General features: G+C 48.6%; 1 protein-coding gene across 6 annotated transcripts; it reads left to right on the plus strand.

Moving 5' to 3' along the window:
• The first annotated feature begins 705 nt into the window (after positions 1-705).
• Positions 706-23492, plus strand: CD300A (CD300a molecule). Of its 6 annotated transcripts, none has more exons than XR_009222749.1 (8): positions 708-890; positions 5298-5642; positions 6310-6511; positions 8813-8907; positions 12009-12046; positions 12496-12603; positions 13589-13725; positions 14205-14283. XR_009222749.1 is itself a non-coding variant. In XM_058561504.1 (8 exons), exons 1-7 carry the CDS (start codon positions 830-832, stop codon positions 14337-14339), a joined length of 984 nt encoding a protein of 327 aa, XP_058417487.1. In that variant the 5' UTR covers positions 711-829; the 3' UTR covers positions 14340-14368; positions 14609-14940. The 6 variants fall into 6 exon arrangements, 4 of the variants coding, with proteins under 4 accessions (XP_058417483.1, XP_058417484.1, XP_058417487.1 ...); XM_058561504.1 differs by lacking the exon at positions 13589-13725 and adding an exon at positions 14609-14940 and having other exon boundaries at positions 711-890; positions 14205-14368; XM_058561500.1 differs by lacking the exons at positions 13589-13725; positions 14205-14283 and adding an exon at positions 23247-23492 and having other exon boundaries at positions 706-890.
• Positions 23493-24420: the final 928 nt, after the last annotated feature.

Here is a 24420-nt window from a genome sequence, read left to right on the forward strand (position 1 = left end):
CTCTCTGTCCTGGGGTCATCACATTCCTAAGGAACTCAAAAGAACAAAGTTATTGTCTTATCGCGTACATGCGATACATGTACAGGTACATGCACAGGCAGGGGTGATAAAATCTACAGAGCAGGTAGATCTCCTGGAGGGTGCATATCCAGCTGCGTTAGTTAGTCAGAGGTCATTCAAAGTTACAATAGGGTTTCTTTTCTACAGTATGGCTTCCCTCATGTCAACCTTGTGTTGAGCCAGTATCAAAAGGAACTGGTTACCAGCTTTTCATTTTTTCTAAGTGCCTTAATAAGACCCTGACAATAGTGTAATATGTTCCCTTTAAGTAAAATTGGTTCATACATTCCTTCATTTAATTGCATAGGTCGTCCTGTTAGCATTTCAAAAGGAGACAGATGATGTTTACCAAAACATGGGGACCACAAGGAAACGGGAGCAGTTACTGGGCCTGCCTGGAAGGAAACCTGGCCCTGCGGTCTTGGGGGATGTGAAAGAGGGGGAGGCACAGGTCTGGGAGCTGTGGGGGGAGGAGGGGGTGGTCTCCTCATTGGAAATATCCACGGAACCTGTGTCTCAGCTGGGATGAAGTAGGAGGGTGCACGGGCCCAGGGGTGTCTCGGCCACTGGCAGCTCTGCTCCCTCAGCGTTTCCATTTTCTGACCAGCTCTAGGAGCAGAATCGAAAAGAAGCTGAACAAGGAAGCAGCGGGGCACAAAGAAAAGCAGAAGTGGAAGCCATGGAGACTTGACCCTCCTCCTTGAGGGGACTGAAGCCTCGGGTTCCCCTGGGGCCTGGTGCGGCAGTCGGTGATGTCCGTGCTGGAGCCATGACCCAGCAGGGCAGGGCTGCGTGGCTGCCTTCAGCTCTGCTGCTTCTCTGGGTCCCAGGTGAGGGGCTGCCCTGGACTAAAACTCTGCCCGGGGAGGGTCCGCGGGAGGGAGGGGGGTGTGAGAGATGGGGCTGCAGGGGAGGTGTTACGTGAAGCATCCTGACTTTGGCCTCCGTACAGAGCTCAGAATGGGGTGTGCTCTGTCCACCACGTAAGATGGACAGACGGAAGGACCACAGCCCCAGGAGGGGAGGACTGAGGGTCTGTCTCTCCTTCTGCGCCCTCTTGACCTTGGATGAGCCACAGTGGAGTGTGGGGCAAAAGGGTGGGCATGGAGGAGGGGCTTTGCGGGAGGTTTTTGGATGAATTGTTACAGAAAGAAGAGAGGCAGGACACAGCAGGGTGGGTGGGAGAGTGGCCGCTGAGCCCACCTGAGGGGGCGGGTAAGGACAATAGGGCAATAGTTAAAACGATATTAAAAAGGCGATTGAAAGCACAAGGAAGGCGACCTCCGTCACGTAAGAGTATTAAAATTGCTAACATACTCAGGAGTGTGATTATTGTAGCAATTATAAAGTAGGTATATGGTTTGTGCATTACAAGGATTTAAATGGGAAAGATATAAGATTAGGAGATGGGGACAGAGGGGAGGGGAAGGGGTGAGGAGGAAGCAGGGAGCAGAGAAACTCTGGGAAGGGAAGGCATTCAACTTTCTCCAGGGAGAAGATAAATTCTTCCCACCGATTTATCTTCAGTAGCTTTCACAGCTCTCCTCAATCAGGTCCTGCAGTCTGATTAGGTTTATTCCTAGGATATTTTTTTAAATATCTTTTTGGTTGTTTTGCTAAATTGCATGTTTTCTTTGATTCTATTTGCTAACTGGTTGCCTATAGGAAAGCTATGACTTTTTGTGTATTAATCTGGAAACCGGTCATCCTCTCCCACTCGTTTGTCTGTTGACTTCTCCGGTGTTCTTGTGTTTTCACGGGATCTGCACTGACTGAGCTCTCGGTTCATTTCCGATGTCCATCTGTCTTGTTTCTTTCTCTCAGTGATCGCAGGCTGGTACAGCCAGAATGATGCTCAGGACCGAGGCGGCAGTGGTCGTCCCTGCCTCATCCCTGACTAGGCAGGTGTCCACTGTTTCCCAGTAAGTGTGAAGAAGGCGTCCACTTGTGTCTATTCATGGAGTGTTTTTAAAAACAACAGCAGCAAGTGTCAGGTGCTTTTTCGTTATCTACAGAGATGATTTTTTTTCCTCCTTTGAACTATTAAGATGGTGAATTATACTAAGAGAGTCAGCTGGATTTTAGTCTCGATATATTATACTGACTTCATGGAAAGAATTAGAGAGGTTTTCCTCTTTCTATATTCTCTGAAAATGTTTAAATAAAATTGGAATTGTTTGCTCCTTGAAGGTTTGAGAGAACTAACTTGTGAAACTAGGTTTAATTTTTTTTTCTTTGGAAGGGAAATAACTCTTTTTTTTTTTGCATTTCCCCCCAGCTTTATTGAAGTATAAATAGCAAATAAAAATTGTGTATGTTTACAGTGTACACTTGATGTTTTCATATACGTAAACATTGAGACCTGATTACCACGTCACCTTACACAGTTGTCATCTGGAAAGGACTCTTTGCTACCGCTCATCATTATTGGTCTACATTAAAAAAAAAACCTATTCTGGGCCAATAGTGGTAATTTATATTTTCGTAGAAAATCATCAGTTTCATCCAAGTTTACAGACTTATTTGTAGAGACTTGCAAATTACCCTGGTTATTTTTCTTTTTAATTTTGCAAGTGTGTCTTCTTTTTTCCTGATTTGGCCACCCACTAGAACGTCTATTTCGTTTGTCTCTCCCAAAAGAAAAATCAGCTTTTTAGTGTACGTACTAATTCCACCGTTTTTCTGTTTCCTAATTCACCAACTTCTGCTTTGGCTTTACTCTTTCCTTCCTCCTGGGTTGGGTGTGTACACACGTGCTCCTCTCCTGACTTCTTGAGTCCGAGGATTCACTCCTTTATCTTGGATTTAGTGGGATGAAACTTTGTGGTCCAAAAGTAAAACATTAGGACAACAGAGGAACATCCTGGTAGAAGAGGTTTGGAAATAGTGAGGCCCCTGACCCAAGTGGTCTCTTGTCTCCTGGTTTCTGCTCAGCGGGCAGCCGGGCAGTGATAAGTGTTGGACCAGTGAAAGCAGAGAGAAGCAAAATGGGGAGGATGGTACATAAGTGCTAGTGTTCCAGGTCAGTGGGACAGTGAGCTGAAGGTTTTCTGACCCCCTCATCTCTAAGTTACAATGTCACCTTCACAGGTGCAAAATCTTTTGGGAGAAATGGTGACATTTTTTCACCCAAGATTTCAGATACAGGATGTCCTCAAAAGGGTGGTTTATTTTTGTTGTTGCTAAGAGGAGAAAAGTGAGTCAGGAGAGAGAAAGAGAGACGGAAAAACAGAGAGGCAGAGACAGAGAGAGAGAGGACAGACAGACACAGAGAGAGACAGAGAGAGAGAGAAGGACAGACAGACAGACAGAGAGTGAGAAAGAGAAAGAAAAAGAGACAGAAAAAGAGACAGACAGGGAGAGAGACGCAGATAGAAACAGAGCAAGAGGGACAGACACACAGAGAGAGACGGAGTGAGCACGTGAAAGGAAGTGAGACACTAGAGACAGACAGGGTGGGTGGTGTGGGTGGGGATGATGGGGTCAGCCAGATCAGGGAAGGGAGCAAAGACCCAGGCAGAGAAAGATGACTTTCTTCTTTTTTCACGGCTGAGGAGAGGTAGGGAATCCAGGAAGGACATGGGGACCAGGAAGAGCATCTTGGATGAAGGAAGGCTGGAACAGATATTTATTTATTAAGCACTTGATATGTGTCAATTTTAGTGACTTACGTTTTTCTAGAAAATCACATATTCATCCAGAGTCACACATTTTCATGGAGAGAATTTCTGCAAAGTACCATCTTGATTCTTTTCATTTTCTCTGTATCTGTGGTTATTTTCTCTTTTCATTTCTTAATTTGGCTAGACAGAGGGTTATCTATTTTTGTTAGATTGAATCTTATGAAATTCCTGTGTTCTTGGTCAAAAACAGTTGAATATCAGCAATTTCATATGGTTCAACCTAATATTATTTGCCAGGCATTTTACACCCATTATTTCATTCAATGCTCCCAAATGCCAAATGAGGCCTATGAATGATCACTACTTTACAGATGAGGCATCTGAAATTCAGAGAGGTTAAGTAACTTGCCTCAGAACACACAGCTGATATGTAATAGAGGTGAAACATGAACCCAGATTCTTCTGTTGTCCTTTCCACTTCACCTTGACAATCACTACAGAGCATCTCAGTAAACGTCACACCTGTGACGGAGCTTGGGAAGGCTTTCTCTGCAGGGCACCTGCACACTCAGGCCAGGAGAGGAGGTCCTGATGGGCCCCTGGGAGAGGGACTGATGGGAGCTTGTGGTCAGCTGTGGGCAACCATGGACGTAGACCCAGGATGGGGTGGGGGAGGCGCTCATGTTGAAGTATTTATTGCCAACCTACTATGCACCAGGCGCTTGTAGACATGGAAGATACAAGAAGAAGGCCCCTGCTTTCCTGGAGCCACATTTGAATGGTCTCAAAGTCTTCAAGTGAGGGCTTTAAGAACCTGAAAAAGCGAGTAAAATTAAGGGGTTCTAACTCTAGGAAAAGAGAGCCAGCCACACCTCCTCCACACACCAACTTGGGGGTCTGACCACAGAGTTGTGAGGGTGGTGAGGGGCTGCACACACAGTGCCCAGGGCAGGTGCGTCCTATGCTTTGTGGCCAGCGTTAGCTTCACACGCATCTTCCTCTCCTAGCTCTTTCTCTGAGAACTTGTGGGAAAATGCAGACATAAATCTTGGAAACAAAGAGCGAGCTTCCTTGAAAATTAAGTCTGTAGGAGCTGGGCAAACGGAAGTAAGGCCCAGGAGGAAAAGAAGGCTGTCATCAGTCGACCTTTTGTGTGTGGGAATGATTTTTTATCCACAAAGTTTACCAAGCGTGTCCGGTGTTTTTGTGAACTTCTTGGCAGCCCGCTTTTGGCCCTATTCATATTGCCTTCGTGGGAACAGACGGGTCTATGAGCAGTTCTTCACATTACCGAGATGCTCAGGGCTAGGGGTGGCCTGCAGGGGAGAGCAGGGCACTTGGGGGCGAGTTATTACGGTCCTGACAAGCATGGAAGTGGGAGGGGTCGGTAAGGGGTGGGAAGGGCAGCAGGCAGGGAGGTTAGGGTCTGGAGGAAGGGGCTGCTGTGATCAAAGTCTTGGGGGTGACAGAGAGGAAGTGAAGGACACTCAAGTTGTGATCTGGCTGATGGGGCGCAGCTGATGTGAGATGGGGGGATTGCGGGGAGGTGACCCCCAGGGAGTCCTGGACCCAGGCCCATCTGGTGAGGGGCTGGGACTCGGCTGTGTTTTCCAGGCTCTTTGTCTCTGAGGGGCCCCAGGACCGTGACAGGCACCGTGGGGGGATCCCTGAGCTTGCAGTGTCGGTACGAGAAGGAATACACAGATAATAACAAATACTGGTACAAAAAGTCATATTTTCCACCATGGAAGAAGAAGATTGTGGAGACCACAGAGTCAGAGAGAGCAGTGAGGAGCGGCCGCGTGTCCATCAGGGACCATCCTGCAAATCTCACCTTCACAGTGACCTTGCAGAGGCTCACAGAGGATGATGAAGGCTCATACGGGTGTGGGATCGATGCATCGTGGCTGGGAGTTTTCCGTGACCCCGTCTTCCAGGTAGAGGTGTCTGTGTTCCCAGGTGAGCTGTACACACCTGCTCCCCTTATACCAGCACCAGGGCCACCTGAAGAGGCTCAGGCCGGAATAGCCAAGGCAGCAATCAGATCAGAGACTTGGAGCGAACTATGAGTGTGTGTGTGTGTGTGTGTGTGCGCAAGAGAGAGAGAGAGGAAGGGAGTGAGTGAGTCAGGGGGCCTCCTGGAGCAGCTGGCACCTCTGCCTGGTCTTGAGGGATGGGAAGGTGCTTGTCAGGCGAAGAGCAGGCCAAGAGAGGGAGCAGAGTGTGCAAAGGAGAGAGGAGGGCGCTGTGGGTCAGCCCCGCAGAAACCCAGAGCCGCCTGGGGGAATGTTGAGAATTGCAGTTCAGACAGACATCTCTGGCAGGCAGCGTGCAGCTGTGGCTGGAGGGGGATGAGACTGGGGGTGCTGAGGTGACTTAGGGGCTCTATGCAGGGCCCTGACCCTCCTCGGCAGGATGATATCAAGACTGTTGCGGGTGATACTAGTGTCCTATTCGGAAATTCTCCCTTGGCCCAGGAGAGTCCTGGGGAGACTTTGGCCACAGGTCCTCCGTCCTGCCCCTTTCCTGAGTGAGTGTTTTGTGTAAAGTCAAACAAAAAGGTTTTGGTGAGTGGTGAGAGAGTCAGAAGGGAGATTCTTGACTCTGACTTGTGTTTCTGCACCAGCACCAAAGTCAGCCCCGCCCACAAGTATCTCTGTAGCCAAGACCTCGACCATCACCACCTCGGCCATCACCACCTCAGCCATCACCACCTCGGCCATCACCACCTCGGCCACCACCACCCTGGCCACCACCACCCCAGCCACCCCGAGTGCCACTCGCAGCACAAGCAGCCAGGAGGAACTGCAGCAGACCCGGGGCTGGGGGTAAGGCGCCCTAGTCCCTGTGTCCCAGAGGGGGGCCTCCTCCTCAGGAGGAGCTCAGGGCAGGCACCTCCTCCCCGGGCCGGGTGGGGGCCTCTGGCTCCCTTTGTGCCAGGCCCAGGCTGGAAGCCGCAGTCTCCGTCTCCTAGCCTGGGTTGTTGAGGCCGCACTGGACCTGCCCTGGGCCCCGAAAGAGGGCTCAGCTGGGGAGAAGCTGGGGGTGGATGGAAGAAAAGTAACAGTTAATGAGAGCTGATGCTATCCTACCAGGCCCGTGCCCAGGACCTTAACGTGAGTGTTCTCATAGCTCCTCGCTGCAACCCTGTACCGTCACTACCCTCATTTTACAGACTAGTGAACCGAGCACGGAGAGGTTGAGTGATTTGCCGGGTCATGTAGCTACAGGAGGCAGGCTGGGCTTCCAGCCCAGGTTTATGTGATTCCGAAGTCTTAGCTTCTTCCTTCTAAATTCGTGATTCTCGACCTTTGGATTCTGTGACCAGATTCTGTGACCTGGGTCACAGATCCCCAGGAGAATCTGACAACATTTATAGACTCTCTTCCCAGAAAATACATGCCATCATAAACCATTTCTGGGGTTCACAGACTCTCTATACTGACACCACCTGGCTCGGGCACTGAGTGCCTGGGGTTAGCACAGACCCTGCAGGTGAAGGGCTCAGGCCCATAAGACCGCCTGACTTCAGATGCCAGAGCACTTTGGGGATTCCCAGGCCATCGCATTTCTGACCAATTGGCTACAAGTTTGGGGGTTCCCATGACCCCCTTGGGTTTGGCAATTGTCTAGAGAACTCAGAACACAGGAAAGGGCTATACTTACAATTATGGTTTTATCATGAAGGATAAAGGTCAGGACCAGCCAAGTGAAGAGACACGTAGGGCGAGGTCTGCGAGGGTCCTGGACGCAGAGTTTCCGTGCCCAGGACACGTCACCCTCCTGGGGCAGTGATGTGTTCACCAACCAGGCAGCTTCTCCAAGCTTGGGGGTCCAAAGGCTTTTTTGGCATGATTACATAGGCACGGTTGATTGAATCATCAGCCGCATGGTGGAACTCAGTCCCCAGCCCCCTCCACTTCCTGAAGGCTGGCTCAGAGCCCCAAATCTCTGATCACATGGTTGGTCTTTCTGGTGACCAGTCCCCATCCCGAGTCATCTCATCTCTTAGCATAAACTCGGTGTGATCCAAGGGGCTCATGGGGAACAAAGACACTCCTCTACTGGGAACATTCCTAGGATCTAGAGCCTCCCTCCAGCAGCCAGGGGCAAAGGCCAGTCAGATTCTTTATTATATGACACCCCCAAAGCCCTTCCACCGGCTTCCAGCCAACCCGAGTGACAATCTTAATATCAGGCAAGGTGAGATTCAGGCCCCAAACATGCCACTTGCAGAAACTGACTCTGCAGATACATGTGTGGGGGTCAGAGCTAGGTTTTGTGGGGCTTGAAGCCTGTGCAATTTGGGGGGATGGGAGGTGCATCTTTAAGAAAAAGACCAGAACATTATGAATGAAAACTAGATATGATAGAAGGGGCCCAAGCAAGTGAGGGGTCCAAACCCTAAGCTGTGTCAGCTTCCCAGTAAATCTGTGTTTCTCGTCCAAGTGTGCAGTGGTGGAGCTACAAGGAGATTGTTTGCAGCGATTTTTGTAATTGCAGAAGACTGGAGGAAGTGCCTCTTAAAGGGGAAGAGTTAAATAAATTATGATCCATCCATGCAATGGAATACTATGCAGCTGTGAAAAAAAGAGGAGGGACTTCTTTTCATACTGACATGGAAAGATCTCCAAGATATATTGTTAAGTAAAAAACTAGTGTTTATACTATGCCTCCTTTGTGTGAAAAAAGGAGGAAAACAATGTGCATTCATATTTTCTTGTACCTGAATGAAGAGCTTCTGGAAGGGTCTTAAGTTATACCATGTATGTGTATGTGAGGGAAATTGGGTAGATGCAGGATGTGTAGAAAGGAGACTTTGTTCTATCTACTTTTTTTTTTTTCTTTCCCCCCCCCCCCCAAAGCCCCAGTAGATAGTTGTATGTCATAGCTGCATATCCTTCTAGTTGCTGTATGTGGGATGTGGCCTCAGCATGGCTGGAGAAGCGGTGCGTCGGTGCGCGCTCAGATCTGAACCCGGGCCGCTAGTAGCGGAGCGCGCGCACTTAACGGCTAAGCCACAGGGCCGGCCCCTCTATCTACTTTTTAAATGCGACCTTATTTGGAAACAACAGAGGGAAAGGGAGATCCCCAAGACCACCCCACACTATCCTGTGTCTCGCCTCTAGGCTCCAAGTGCTGCTTTCCTTGTTAGCAGTTCTGCTGCTTCTGTTGGGGGGGACCTCACTGCTGGCCTGGAGAATGGTTCAGAGACGGATCAAAGGTGAGTTAGCTCCCTCACTCCTGCCCCCATGATGGACGGGCCCTGACTACACCCTCTAGTCTTTGATGCTCTGTGTCCTTGTTCTCCAGAATTAGTACCGAATGCACACCCTCAGACCACTCAGCCTGGTTGACCCTAGAGGGAAGACCCCAGAGGAGGTGTCCCTGGTATGGCAGACACAGGCTGTGAGCAGTGGCTTCCTAGGAGACCTTTCCTCCCATGGTGGGGCCTGGGGCGGTTACCTGTGAAGCAGTGTCCCTCTTTTGTTTAAAACCCTTCCGTGACCTCCCACACCCTCAAAAGTCCAGGCCCCTAAGGACGATCAAGGCTCTCCATGATCTGGCCCTGCCCACCCCTCCTGCCCATGACAGGCAGCTGTTCCCAACTTCTTGTCACTTGGCAAGAGCCATGGCCTCAGTCTCCCCTTCTGCATTTGCTCTGGGCCCCCGGAGGGCCTCCCCTGCCCTCTTTCCTGGGCTCACTCCTGGTGGGCCCTAAGGGCTGCCCTCAGGCCGTCCTTCCTCTGGGACCTTTACCTGGCCCCCCAAATAGTAGCTTGGGGGCCCCTCCTGGGTATACCCCACAGCCCTTTTCACACCAGATTGCCACTGCCTGCTTCCTCGCCTGCCTCCCCACCAGCTCTGCAACTCCTTGAGATCAGGGACCATGACTTGAGGAGATGCACAATCAGTATGTGTTGAATTAACGTATTATTTAATATCTCCACCCACAACGGGAACCCCAGGAAGCTCCATGCATCCTGCGGTCCAGTCACTCTCCTCTGGCTCAGATTAAAAGAAAGAACACATTTGGTGCACCCAGCACCCTGTCTGGCTCTCAGTAAGTAGGTGCTCGCTGCACGCTTGGTGAGTGAATTTAACAGGGGAACAACAGAGGGGCACACGGAGTCGTGGCCTTCTCTTGCTGGCTGGAGGCCCAGCTGTCACCTGTAGGGGACCAGATTTCTGCCTGAGATGGAGTGTGAGCCTTATGTTTCCCTCTTGTCCTAAGAATTCTTGACTCCGTGAGCAGAGGGTTCTTAGGGGAACGTTTGTCCACGGTCACCGAAGCTAAACCTTCCAAAGGCTGCGGTCAGATTGGGGTGGGAGGAGACGGGGCTGCTCTCCCCACAGCTGCAGAGCTCACAGGGAGCTGGTGTGTGCTGGGGGCCGGGCCGGGGACCACAGTTGTACACTCTCACCTCCAGCCCCACCGTGAGGCCCAGTCTCTCCCTGGAGCATGGCTCAGGCCCTCAGGAGAGAAATCAGCCTCAGCATACCTGTGATTGACGTACAGAGAGAAAACCACTTCCTCTTCCCCGCTGCCCCTCCCATATCATTTTTGGGTACCCTCCTTCTCAACTTCAGCCCACGTCTGGACGCTGCTGACCACACGGGGATTTTCCCAGCCGGGATTGCCTCAGATCTGTGGCTCCCAGTGGTCTCCATGGTGCCCTTTCACCCAGAAAGCCTCCCCTTTCAAAAAAGGGATATGTAATTGCTGCAGAAAATTCAAAAAATAAGTAAAAACACAAAGAAGGAAATAAATTCCCCATAATATGTAAACTCCCATCCCCCGGGGGAACCAACCACTGACATTTGAGTTACGTCCTTCCAGTCTTTTCTTGATGCCTGTTTATGCAGATATGATTTCTTAAAATGTTTGCTTCACACCATAATCCCTCTTTTAAACCTGTTCTGTTTTACACTTAACATATTGTATGATTTTCCCTGCTATTAAACATTATTCTAAAAACTCCTGACTGCAGAGGGTACCGGTGTGTGTGTGGGATTCCGCCTTGTTTAACTGAGCCTCTGTGGCAGGAGAAGGGCTTCCCGTTCCAATATCCTGGCCCTCCCTCCCCTGCTCCAGTCCAGTTTCCCATCCAGCTGGCTACTGCCGAACTTTCTCAATGCCGTGTTCCTCCCCCAGCGATGAACTCCCATCTCTTCCCCACCAGCGTCTTTCCTCCTTCCCATCAGAGCAGCTGTCCCAGCCGAGGAGAGGGAGGGTGGCGTGGAGCTGGCATGCGGCATTTGGAACAGAATGTGTTCACGCTTCAGAGCATCCAGTTGCATTTTCTTTTAAGTCAACTGATAGGGCTCAACAAACACTTCCGTCACGGGTGGTCTTGTGTCTCCTGACTGTGGGTATCTCACCTTTGACTTTGGGGCTCCCTGAGGGGCGGACAGTGTCTCTTCCTGTGGCATCTAGTGCAGTGGACTCGGGGGTTGCCTGGCCAGGGTGTGTGCATCACCCACTGCCCACCTGCTCCTGGGGCCCCGGGTTGAAAGGGCCAGGGGCGCACAGAGCTGTGCTCAGAGCCAGGACCCCCGCAGGGCAATGCTGCAGGTGCCAAGAGCAAAGGTTGTGTGGCCTGAGCTGTGGTCCCTCGGAGCTGACAGGGCCTCCTGTCTGTGAGGGGCAGACCCCTAGGCAAGGGGTGGGAGCGGATGACCCCAGTGATTTCTCATGGTTTGATGCCATTCTAGGTCTCTGCAAGGGCAGTTCCTTTTTAGCTTTTTAGCTTTTTTAGGGCTTGTTGAAACACAAATTGCTGAACCCCATCGCCAGCATTTCTGATTGAGTACATCTGGGGTGGGGCCTACAGATCTGCATTTTTTTTTATTGTGGCAAAAAGTACATAACTTAAAATTTGCCATCTTAACCATTTTTAGGTTTTCAGTTCAGTAGTATCAAGTATATTCACATTGTTGTGAAGGAGATCTCCAGAACTTTCTCATCTTGCCGACAGGTCTTCTTAAATGGGAGTCCTTCCTTTCCTGTCTTCTCCCACCTGGGCACATTTCCTGAGTGACTGTTTTGAGAACTAGCTTTCTTGGTCCCTCTCCCCACGCTGGAGCCTTCCTGCTCGGTTCAATTATTCACTCACTCACTCATTCATTCATTCATTCATTTCCTCATTCACTAATTTGCTCGTTCGACAAACCCTTGAGTTCCTACTGTGCTGCAGACCTGAAGTGATAGGTCCCCAGAGCTGAAGTCTGCAGGGAAAGATCTTTCTTCAGATGGATGGTAGGGATCCCATCCCTGCCCTTTTTCTGGGATTCAATCTCTTTACTCTCCTCTTGTCTCTTTAGCTGGTGAGAATCCAGAGCCACTCCAGAACCCCAGTCAGGTAAGAAAGGCTACAGCAAGAGGTGTGTCGGGGTGGCTGGGGGGAAGCACAGGGGATGTTGAGGGTTGGATATTCCCATCGGCCAGTGGAGGTCTGTATGGATCATTGATGAATGGAAAGGGGTGCTTTCCCAGAGCAGGAAGAATGTTGCCTGGGAGATCTGGTCACTGGGTCTCATTGAGAGCTTTGGCCAGTCTGTCCACTCCCCCCAGGGGAAGTGGAATGAGAGACGGTTCTCCCAGCGAGGCTACTGACCTGGGGAGCATTCAAATACCTCCCAGAGGGGACCAGAGTAGGAGACGGAGGAGGCAGGGTGGGAAGGCTGGGGCTGGGGCATAAAGGGAAGGGGAAGATGTCTGCAGAGAAGCAGGGAGAGAGGCCCTCTGGGCTGGACCACAGCGGGGCTCCATGGACACCAGCCAAGCCCCCACACCCCCTGCCCACCCCAGGCTGCTGACCCCAGTGAGCCCTGCTATGTGAATCTGGAGCTGCAGATGTGTCCCCTTCGGGAAGAGCCCGTGCAACGGAGCCAGGAGGAGATGGTATACAGCACCGTGGTGAGTACGAGGGCCTGGCTCCCAGAATGGGAGGACCTTAAGGTGGCAGTGGGGAGAGAGGGAAGTGAGGTGCAGACTTGGTGATCTTATGCCTCTGCAGGACAGGGCCACACAGAAAATGAGGCAAGTGAAGATTTTGCCAGAGCAGATGTCCTTAGCAGGGCTTGGTGTCATTGTGGCTGGAGTGTGGGGTGGGAGATGGAGGGGCTAAGGGGATAGCCAGTGAATATGGTCCTGATAGTCAATAAAGTACAGCTTTTATTAAGCACCTACTATATACCATACAGCCAATGTTAAAACCTGTGATTTCTCACTGTTTTGGTTCCATCATCTCTTTGGTGTCACCTCTGCTTTTAAGATTTTAATCAACGAGCCCCTGTAGGTCAGCGCTTAGGCACAGCCACTGTAAAGTGGAGTAATGGAAGAGGCTGCCCCCCAGGGTGGAGACCCACCTGTCAGTGGAAGAGTTCAGGCAGAGGCCAGGGGACCAGTTGGTGGAGAAGATGGGGGAGAGACTTAAGCATCAGACCGGGAGCTGCATGGGGAGACCTCCAAGTCCCTTGGCCTGTGAGCCAATCGAGCCATCCCAGATATGCCGTGTGATGCCATGGAGGGCTGGCATCAGGGTGACGGGTCAGCAGAGCTGCTGGTCTGTCTGGAAAAGTGGCCCAACTCGCTAGGATATTTCCAACCTGGCACCATTCACCCAGGCTGCTGTTCCTGCACCATGTGGAGGAATGGGGGATCCAGTCTGGCACCACTGCTGGGTCCCCGGGGCGCCCTGCCCCTGCGCGGCCTCAGGCCAGCTGTCTGGGTGAGGATGAGGTATGGTCTGGGAGCCCAGAGCCTGGTCCCATTCTCCAGGGCCTCTGAGCAGCTGGCACAGCCTGGTGACACTCTGAGGGCTCCTGACCAAGTGTCTGAAGGCCCCTGCAAAGGACTAACTTAATTCTTCCTCATGTGATGTTTTCTCATGTCCACACAGCCATGTGGCCCTGGGACTAGCAACACCTTGGTGTTCTAACTTGGTGACTCATGATCTCAGAATGGATTTGTGGCCTGGTCCTACTCCTTTGCCTTCCCCCTTGGTCCAAGCCAGGACTTGTGTCCACAGCCCAGCAAGTTAGTCATAGAGCATCAGAGCCAACGCGGGACCCCCTGGGCTGGCCTGGGCTCTACCTGGAAGGCCACGAGTCCTCTGCAGACTTTTCTAAGTCCCCAAAAGGGACCCGTGGGCTGCTTCATTCCCAGGACATTTCATTAAGAGGAGCACAGAGGCTGTCACGGGGGAGCCCAGCCAATTCCTGTAAACCTCTTGGGCCCTCAGTCTCCTCTTTGTAGAATGGAACACGCTGGGTGAGGCCCAGGATCCCAGTGGATCCCGGATCTGAGGCCTGGGACTTTCTGCTGTGGCTGGACCAGGTCGGGTGGACAGGGTGCAGAACCCAGTCCTTGTGAGAGAACGAGGCCAGGGCAGCGGGGAGGCTGGAGCCCCCCACTGGAGCCCCTCCAAGATCATTGTGGGTGTCCCCCCTCCCTGCCCCAAGCTGGGGGTCCGTCCTTCCCCCGTCTCTCCCTGAGCCTCAGGTCTCTCTCTGCAGGCAGCCCCCAGGGAAGATCTTCACTACACCTCAGTGGTATTTGACCCCCAGAGTCAGGATTCTGAGGCCAATGGGATTCCCTCCCAGAGGTCCCCGACGAAGGAGCCAGAGTACAGCGTGATTAAGAAGACATAAGCCTGCGTCTCCGGCCTCACCATCTGGAGGTCTCTGTGGGCCACAGGTCCGCCCCCTTCAGCCCCCACTCACACCGCCCTCAGGCTTGTCCCCTCAGTGCTGACCGACAAGGCCTCTGGGCTCCCTTGGGCTGTCCCTCATGCACCATCATCCTGGCTGGCTTCATTGAGGATGAACAAGAGGGAATGGGGTTCTGGAGGGGCTGTGGGAAACCCTCCCATCCTGCTGGCTCTTGTCGCATCTTCCTCTCTTTCTCTGGTTCATTCCAGCTCTGTGTGTGCAGGACAGCAGCCCAGTCCCGTGTGGCTCCAGGAAAAGACGTGGCTCATGTAGGATGGTCCCTACGAATAGCTTTGTGAATCCCAGCCCCATGGAAGTGTCTGGGATTGCTGGGGAATGGGAGGGCTGGCAGAGAGCTGGGAGAATGCAGAGGCACCGACGATGGGGTCCCCCTCACCTCGCAGACAAGGACACTGAGGCCAGAGAGGAGAGGCTTGCCTCTGGCTCGAGAACCAGCAGTGGGCAGCGTCCTCAGTTCCTCTGGACTCTTAGATAGGTTTATTTTTAACATAAGAGATCAATAAAGTTTACAATATCTTAAGAGACAAGAGAAAAATTATTTAAACAATACCTGCTATGGGTGTGCAACCCTGTGTTAAAGAAAGCTCCTGGCTTTGATCCCAAATGAGCACAGAGAAGTTTGGAGGATCCAAGGGGTTGGGGACATCCTGAGAGACGTCATCATTGGGTGGGAGAGGGACAGTCACAGCCATTGCCTCCGTGCTGGAAAATGTGGCAGAGTTTTCCCATCTGGAGATTTTAAACTCGCTGCAAACAGTCCCGGGGTCTCTTAGAGCCACGCCTGCCGCCCTTTCGGCTGTGCGAAATCTCAGGGATTTTCTTTCAACTCTTAACAATGTTTTGACCTGTTTTAAGTAAACACCAGTTGAAGACAAGGCCTGTATTTCACTTAAGTCAAGGGTTTTTGACCACTGACATTACAACCAAATTGTGCCTTTTGAGCAATTTTCTCTGAAATGTAGTCCCATAGCTTTCAGAAGATTCTCCAAGGGGTAAGTGGCCCTCGGAGGGTGGCAAGACACTGCTCTGGTTGGTGTCCTCTTTAGATTTTTAATTATTTGCATGAGTGTGAGTGCAAGCATGAGTCATCCCAAACACTTCCTCTCTCTTTTTACTAGTGTTCTGAGATGCAAAAGGGGAAACACACACACACACAGAGTGCGGCCCAGCTGTGTGTGGAGAGGGCCCAGAGAGGCTGGGTGTCCTCAGCAGGCCAGTGGGTGCAGGTCCCCAGAGCCCCAGGATGCTCTCACCTCGCCCTAGGTTGCTTCCACCTGAAGGGGAGCTGTGGGCAACCTGCTCTCTATTCATCTACCCCACACACGAGCAGATGGGACTCCATCCTCCTGAGGAGGAAGTGGGGAAGCTGTGACCAAAAATGACAGAGGCTTGGCCCCTAAAGCAGTGCAGGCACAAATTCAGTGCACTCTGGGTGACCAAACCTGGGCTGTAAAGTAGGGAAGAGAGGGAGGGAGACGGAGTGGGGGCTTCCTGGTGTGGTCTGAGTCGCCTTTGGCTTTGAAAATGGAGGATGGGGCCATGAGCCAAGAAATGCATGCAGCCTCTAGAAACTGAAAAATGCAAGGAAATAGATTCTCCCCTAGAGCCTCCAGAAGGAACACAGTCCAGCTGACACCTTCATTTGTAGGAATTTCAACCTTCAGAACTGTATGATAATAAATTTGTATTGTTTTAAGCCACTAAGTTGTGTGGTAACTTATTAGAGCAGCAGTAAGAAACTAACACACACAGCTATTCTAGCTTGAATAGTATAGTCGCCAGCCAATGTGCCCTGCTAGAGATTGTGTCCCACAGGCGGTGCTGGCGACAACCCTGAGACACTGGGAGGGTGGGCTCGTGGGTGTGTGCTTCAGCGGCGGGGAGAAAGACAAGCCTCCAGAGAGAAGCAAGGAGACCCCATGAGGCTTTAACTTCTGTCCTTTCCTTGGAGCTCTGGTGACAATCATACGGAGGATCCAGTTTTAATATGTTTCTCCAATGTTCTAATTGCACTCAGTTACCCCCAACTCTCCAGTCAAGTGTATAGACCTGGGTTGGTGCGGGTGTGGGAATTAAGAGGTAGGCACATAGCAGAAGCGTGGCCTCATCCATGTCTCACCGTGGTCCCTGAGTCCATCGGGCAGCATTGTGCCAGGAGGACGGACAGCCCCGGAGCTGCAGGAGGTGGCAGGGAGGGAGGCGAGGGTAAGACTTTGAAAGGGGTGGATGTGAGATGAGCCGCCTTCCCCCCAAGTAGAGGGGAGTAGGGGGCCCTGGGTGTGGGGGTGCTGACGCAGGTCACAGGTGAATAAACAGGTGTTATCGTGCAGAGACTAAGCGAGCTGAAGGGGGCAGACACAGAGGACAGAGGGTGCATTTGTGTGGTGTGTGAGTGTGAAGTCCGCAGCGGCGGGCTTGGGAGGATGAGGGAAGCTGGGTGAGGTGAGGGGGTGCGGGACATGGGCTGTCGGCAGCTTGTCTGAGTTTCAGGCCAATTCTTGTAGCGGATGGACGCTGTATGTGGCTGACCCAACCCTGACCCCTGCTGCTTGTCTGTAGCCATCTTGCATCTGGGAGCATCTTTCATCTGGCACAGTGCCAGCCGGTGAGATGTAAGCCAGTGTGGCTGGGTGGCTTCCAGGAAGCCCATTTAAAAGAAACACTCTTGGTTGGCCTGCTTCCTTTTTCTTTTTTTTTTTTCCCAATTTTTAAATTGTGGTAAAGTGCGCATAACATAAAATTTACCATCTTACCCATTTTAAGTGTTCAGTTCAGTGGTATTAAATACATTCATAATGTTGTGCAACCATCACCACCATCCACCTCATAACTCTTTTCATCTTGTAAAACTGAAACTCTGTTCCCATTAAACAACAACCCCCCATTCCCCACCTCACCCCTGGCAACCACCATTCTGCTTTCTGTCTCTATGAATTTGACTACTCTAAATACCTCATATAAGTGGAATCATACAGTATTTGGTCTTTTTATGACTCGCTTATTTCACTTAGTATAATGTCCTCAGGGATCATCCATTTTGTAACATTTGTCAGAATTTCCTTACTTTTAAAGGCTGAATAACATTCCATTGTATGTATAGACTACGTTTTGCTTATCCATTCATCTGTTGATAGACACTTGGGTTGCTTCCCAAGTGAATTAGCTATTGTGAATAATGCTACTATGAACATGGTATATAAATATCCCTTCAAGACCCTGCGTTCAATTCTTTTGGCTATATACCCAGAAATGGAATTCCTGGACCATAAGGTCAATCTATTTTTAATTTTTTGAGAAACTGCTATACTGTTTTCCGCAGCAGCTATACCATTTTACATTCCCACCAACAGTGTACAAGGTTTCCAGTTTCTTCACATCCTCACCAACATTTGTTATTTTATGTTTTTTTTTTTTTTAAGTAGCCGTCCCACTGAGTGTGAGGTGGTATCTAATCATAGTTTTGATTTGCGTTTCCCTAATGATTAGTGATGTTGGGCATCTTTTCATGTGCGTATTGGCCATTTGTTTACCTTCTTTGGAGAAATGTCTGTTCAAGTGCTTTGTCCATTTTTGAATTCGGTTGTTTTGTTTTCTTTAATTAACTTTTAGAAGTTCTCTATATATTCTGGATATTAATCCCTTATTAGATTTATGATTTGCAACTATTTCCTCTCATTTTGTGGGTTGCAGTTTTACTCTGTTGATAATGTCTTTTGATGCACAAAACTTTTAAAATTTTCATGAAGTCCAATTTGCCTATTTTTTCTTTCATTACCTGTGCCCTTGGGGTCATATCCAAGGAATCACTGCCAAATTCAACGTTGTGAAGCTTTTTCCCTATGTTTTCTTCCAAGAGTTTTATAGCTCTTTTAGGTCTTTGCTCCATTTTGAGCTAATTTTTTTTTTTAAAGGTCATGGCCATGATAAAGTCACCTGACCCACGGGAAAATACAGTGCTCTTTTTTTTTTTTTGAAGATTGGTCCTGAGCTAACATCTGTTGCCAATCTTCCTGCTTTTCTTTTTTCTCCCCAAAGCCCCAGGACATAATTGTATATCACAGTGCAGGTCCTTCTAGTTCTTCTATGTGGGACACCGCCTCAGCATGGGTTGATGAGGGGTGAGTATGTCCGCACCCAGGATCCGAACCAGCGACCCCCAGGCTGCCCAAGCTGAGTGCGCGAACTTAACCACTATGCCACCAGGCCGGCCCCTGAGCTAATTTTTGTATACGCTGTTAGGTAAGGGACCAACTTCATTCTTTTCCATGTGGATATCCAGTTTTTCCAGTAACATTTGTTGAAAAGACTGTCCTTTCCCCACGGGATAATCTTGACCTCCTTGTCGAAAATCATTTGACCATCTATGTGAGGGTTTACTTCTGAACTCTATTTTGTTTCATTGGTCTATACGTCTGACTTGACGCCTGCATCACTCTATTTAATTGCTCTATTGTGTTAAGTTTTGAAATCAGGTAATGTGAATCCTCCAGCTTTGGTCTTCTTTTTCAAGATTTTTTTGGCTATTCAGAGTTACTTGAGATTCTGTATGAATTTTAGGATGAGTTTTTCTATTTCTGAAAAAAATATAATTGGAATTTTGACAGAGATTGCATTGAATCTGTAGATCGCTCTGGATAGTATTGACATCTTTTATATATATATGTATTTTTGTGTGTGTGTGAGGAAGATCAGCCCTGAGCTAACATCCGTGCTAATCCTCCTCTTTTTTGCTGAGGAAGACTGGCTCTGAGCTAACATCTATTGCCAATCCTCCTCCTTTTTTACCCCCAAAGCCCCAGTGGATAGCTGTATCTCATAGGTGCACGTCCTTCTAGTTGCTGTATGTGGGACGCGGCCTCAGCGTGGCCGGAGAAGCGGTGCGTCGGTGCACGCCCGGGGTTCCGAACCCGGGCCGCCAGCAGTGGAGCGCGTGCATTTAACCGCCAAGCCACCGGGCCGGCCCCTAACATCTTAATATTAAGTCTTCTAATCCATCGACATGGGCTATGTTTCCATTTATTTATGCCTTCTTTAACTTCTTTCCGCAGTGTTTTGTAGTTTTCATCATACAATTCTGTGAAAGACTTAACTTTTTGGTTAAGGAAATTCCTAAGTGTTTTACTATTTTTGATGCTATTGTAAATGGAATTGTTTTCACAATCTCCCTTTCAGATTGTTTATTGTTAGTGTATAGAAATGCAACTGATTTTTGTGTGTTGACTTCATATCCTGCTGTTTTTCTGAATTCATTTATTCTATTAATTACTTTCTGTTAATTTCTGATTTTGGTAATTTAAGTTTTCTCTTTTTTTTTCTTAGTTCATCTAGGTAAATGTTTGTCAATTTTATTGATCTTTTCAATAATGGATAGGACATTCTCCTTTCAATTCTGTCACGTTTTGTTTCATATATTTTGATGGTCTGTTGTTAGGTGCATAAGTACATATAACTGTCATTTCTTCTTGCTGTTACTGCTTACTCCAAGTTCATGGTGTATGACAAAAAACACTTTTGGTTTCATTTATTTTCTCTGTTCTCTATTTTATTTATCTCTGCTCTAATCTTTATTACTTCCTTCCTTCTGCTAGCTTTCAGTTTTTTTCTTTTTTTTTTTTTTTTTTTTGTGAGGAAGATCAGCCCTGAGCTAACATCCATGCTAATCCTCCTCTTTTTGCTGAGGAAGACCAGCTCTGTGCTAACATCTATTGCCAATCCTTCTCCTTTTTTTCCCCAAAGCCCCAGTAGATGGTTGTATGTCATAGCTGCACATCCTTCTAGTTGCTGAATGTGGGACGCAGCCTCAGCATGGCCGGAGAAGCAGTGCATTGGTGCGCACCCGGGATCCGAACCCGGGCCGCCAGCAGCTGAGTGCACGCACTTAACCGCTAAGCCACGGGGCTGGCCCCTAAAGTTAGGTTTTTGATTTGAGACTTTTCTCATTTTTTAATTTAAGCATTTACAGCTATAAAGTTCTCCCTTAACACTGCTTTTGCTGCATCCCATAAGTTTTGGTATGTTGTGTTTTCATTTATCTCTAAGTATTTTCTTTTTTTTTTTTTTTAAGATTTTATTTATTTATTTTTCCCCCAAAGCCCCAGTAGATAGTTGTCTGTCATAGTTGCACATCCTTCTAGTTGCTGTATGTGGGATGCGGCCTCAGCATGGCCGGAGGAGCGGTGTGTCGGTGCGTGCCCAGGATCCAAACCCGGGCTGCCTGTAGCGGAGCGCGCGCACTTAACCACTAAGCCACGGGGCTGGCCCTCTAAGTATTTTCTAATTCCCCTTATGATTTCTTCCTCAATTCATTGGTTGCATAAGAGTGTGTTGTTTAGTTTCAACAAATCTGCGAATTTTCCAGTTTTACTTTTGTTATTAATTTCTAACTTCATCCTGTTGTGGCCAGAGAATATACTTCATATGATATCCATCTTTTCAACGTGGAGCTGTTACCACTTACTCCAAGTTCAGGGTGTATGACACAAATAACCTGACTGTCTTTAAGTCACCGTTGAGGTTTCTGCTATTTATGGGAAATGACATTCTAAACTGAGGAAGCACTCTAACCCAGCTCCTGTTCCTATTTGGTCAGGGATGTTTGCAAAAACTTCATAGTCCCCCCAGCAGGAGGAGACATTGGTGTGGAGGTCCCTCAATACGTTCTAATCAAGGCAATATTCACTCATTTACTCATTCATCCATCTAGTCATTGGTTCCATAAATAGTATTTGGACACTCGTAGGTACTATTAAATGCATCAGTGAAAATACAGCAGTGAAAAGGATACACCATCCCTGTCCTCAAGGAGCTTGCAGTCTAGTGAGAGAGATGATAGTAAACTATGAAATTCCTGGAGGAATAGCAGGAGGGCCTCAGACAGCTGTGAGGCCTGTGCACAGCACGACTGTAGGTGGTATCTTTCACACAGAACACGGTGTCAAGTGGTGTTCCCTGGAGCTGCGCAACTTGGAGTCCTGGCCATGAGGATTTGAAAGGTGGATGTGAAGGGTGTCGTAGGACCCTATAATGTGGACAGGGGTTAGTCATGTACCTGGTGCAGAGTAAGCACTCAAAAACACTTGTTGACTTGTACTGAATTCAGCCCAGTCATATTCCAGGCCTGACGTATAGTAATTCTTAGAGGTATCTGGTTTCCAATCAGAGAGCGACGTCTGCAGGATGGTTTAAAACATAGAGGGACATAGTAGAAGACAGAATCTAAGATCTAAGGGGTTATTCGAAGGACTCTTTTGCCTCAAGTGGAGTGAGCTTTAAATCTTTATTTAGTCTGAATTTCCACCAATTAGAAAGAAATCCTCTGTAAAATGCAATATGTAGAGTATCAGTCAGGATAATTGATGCTAGCTGCTATAACAACCACAACCATCACAACAAAAGTGGGCGGGCTGGCAGTGGGGGCTAGATCAAGGGGTATTTCTGTCCTAGTCACACATTGTCCCCAGCCCCCTGCCCCTGAATCTCTAAGGCGTGGTGTAGGGATGAGTTTCCCCATGTAGACCACCTGTCATGGTGACTGCCCCTTGGGAGCCCTTAATATCATTTCCCAACAGTAGGTCGCCATTGAGACCATCCCAAATACTGCAGAGAAGGTCCAACAGTGTGAGGGAGTGAGCTGGCTCTCCATCTTCTTTTCCCAGAAGTCTTATTGCCTTAATCTACACAAATTTGCCCAACTCCCTCTCAGGAAGCTCTTCATACCAAAAGATGTTGGGAGAGGCAATCTTTGTCAAGCCAGATTTTTTTAAAAGTTCTTTTATGGATTTCCTTAAGGGTTCCTGGTGGATGCACATCTTATAATTGCATCATGAAAAGCATCAACCTGGTGACTCTTCCCTGAACAAAGAAGATTTGCTCTAGGGCGATTTGTCAGGAAATGCCGCAACTTACATTTTACTTGCTTTTAGATTTTTATTTTTTATTTATTTATTTATTTTTTTCTGTGAGGAGATCAGCCCTGAGCTAACATCCGCCAATCCTCCTCTTTTTTTTGCTGAGGAAGACAGCCCTGGGCTAACATCGGTGCCCATCTTCCTCCACTTTATATGGGACGCCGCCACAGCATGGCTTACCAAGCAGTGCGTCGGTGCGCGCCCGGGATCCGAACCAGCGAACCCCGGGCCGCCGCAGCGGAGCGCGCGCACTTAACCGCTTGCGCCACCGGGCCGGCCCCTAGATTTTTATTTTACTTATTAAAAATTAGGCAATGTGGGGCCAGCCCGGGGGCATAGTGGTTAAGTTCTCGTGCTCTGCTGTGGCAACCTGGAGTTCACAGGTTCGGATCCCAGGCGCGCACCGACGCACCACTTGTCAGGCCATGTTGTGGTGGCACCCCATATAAAGTAGAGGCAGATGGGCATGGATGTTAGCCCAGGGTCAGTCTTCCTCAGCAAAAATAGGAGGATTGGCAACAGACGTTAGCTCAGGGCTAATCTTCCTCACAGAAAAAAATTAGGCAATGTATTACCTGATTCAAAACTCAAATTTACAGGAGGATATACAGTGAAAAGTCAGTCTCTTTATGTTAGCGCTACTTAAATAGCTATGACAGATATGTAGTCACAAGTTAACATAAGTTAGCATAAGGGAAGCCATCTTGTAGAAGGGAACCATGTTGGGACTATAAATGACGCTGATCCACAAGACCTCCCCCCACCACCGCCCCTTCTGAGTCAGTATTGCTTTAGTTTGCATGTAGCCTGGATAAGTCCACACTTGCTTGTGAGCAATATGCATGCTCTGCTATTTTCTCAGCCTTGGCATATACCTAGACCTCCCTATTGCAGTGAGGCAGTAACTTTGTTCTTTAAGTTTTCTCAGGAATGTAATGACCTCCAGAAAGGAGTGCTGTGCTGGTATCCGTCACTGGTGACAAGGAAGAGGGATGATCCGGCGTCTCAAGGACTACACCAGGTGGTTGCATTCCAAGGCCCTCCTTCTTTCAGCCCATTTGCCCTATATAACTGCTTCAAAAGTTTGTAGTTTTAACAGGGTTCTCTGTGGACACTAGTTGTCATCTTCCCCCTTGCTAGCAAGCTGTAATAATAAAAGACACTTTCTCTCCTACCACCTTGCGTCTGGACTGTTGGATTGTCTTTGTGGCGAGTAGAGGACCCCTCTTTGGTGTTGACACTTATTCTTCCTGTCCTCAGTTATCCAGAGATAATTAACATTAATAGTTTCTATGTTTCTTCCTTGGGATATTTAATCATATAGAATATATCTATACAGCATCTCTCTCTATATCTATCTACTGCATATATACATAGCATATATCTCTCTACATATACAGCATATATCTTGACATATCTATTATATATATATATATATATATATACACAGCATGTATCTTTGTATCTATCTATCATATATATATGTCAAATTAAAAAGCAAATTCACCTGTTTTTTGCAATTCAGGATGTGCATGCTATAGCAAACTATAGGCAAATCCAGAAAACAAAGGCGGGGAAATTGCTTTTATAGAGAAAAGGGGGGAGTAGGGAGGGGCTGTTCTAAACGGAAGTCCATTGGGAGAACGTAACAGTTCAGGGTGGCAACGGCTTCTCATTGGCTGAGCTACAGCATTTCTCATTGGCTGGGCTGTTGCCAGATGGGCAGAGAAATCTTCCTTCAGTAGTAAAGTAGCTTTGCTTCCTGCTAAACACACACGTGCACGTTTCTTCCTTTTTGGAGTAATTGATGATGTATGATAGGGCAGGAGAGCTCCCCCTGCAGGCCATCCCAACTCAAATTCAGTTGAGGTTTCTTTTATTAATTTCCACATATATATATATGTAGCATATATACATTCCCATATATGTATCCTCCCATTGCCAACATTCCTGCACTTTAGTATTTTCATGTAAAAACAGTCTTGGAGATTGTTTTACATCCTCCTGTAAATGCTGCAGAGTATCCCATAATAGTCCGTTGTTTAAATGTGCCACAATACACACATGCCATTTTGCACATTTTCATGTACAGC

Source organism: Diceros bicornis, chromosome 18 (assembly GCF_020826845.1).
Source record: "Diceros bicornis minor isolate mBicDic1 chromosome 18, mDicBic1.mat.cur, whole genome shotgun sequence".
NCBI classification, from domain to species: domain Eukaryota; kingdom Metazoa; phylum Chordata; class Mammalia; order Perissodactyla; family Rhinocerotidae; genus Diceros; species Diceros bicornis.

What these genes read in the sequence shown, in the direction of transcription:
- CD300A (XM_058561500.1), top strand. Translation starts at nt 830, where the DNA reads ATGACCCAGCAGGGCAGGGCTGCGTGGCTGCCTTCAGCTCTGCTGCTT. An exon ending in GCTGCTTCTCTGGGTCCCAG is followed by an intron (nt 891 to 5,297) that starts GTGAGGGGCTGC and finishes TGTGTTTTCCAG; the next exon opens with GCTCTTTGTCTCTGAGGGGC. An exon ending in AGATGGTATACAGCACCGTG is followed by an intron (nt 12,604 to 23,246) that starts GTGAGTACGAGG and finishes TTGTTCTTTAAG; the next exon opens with TTTTCTCAGGAATGTAATGA.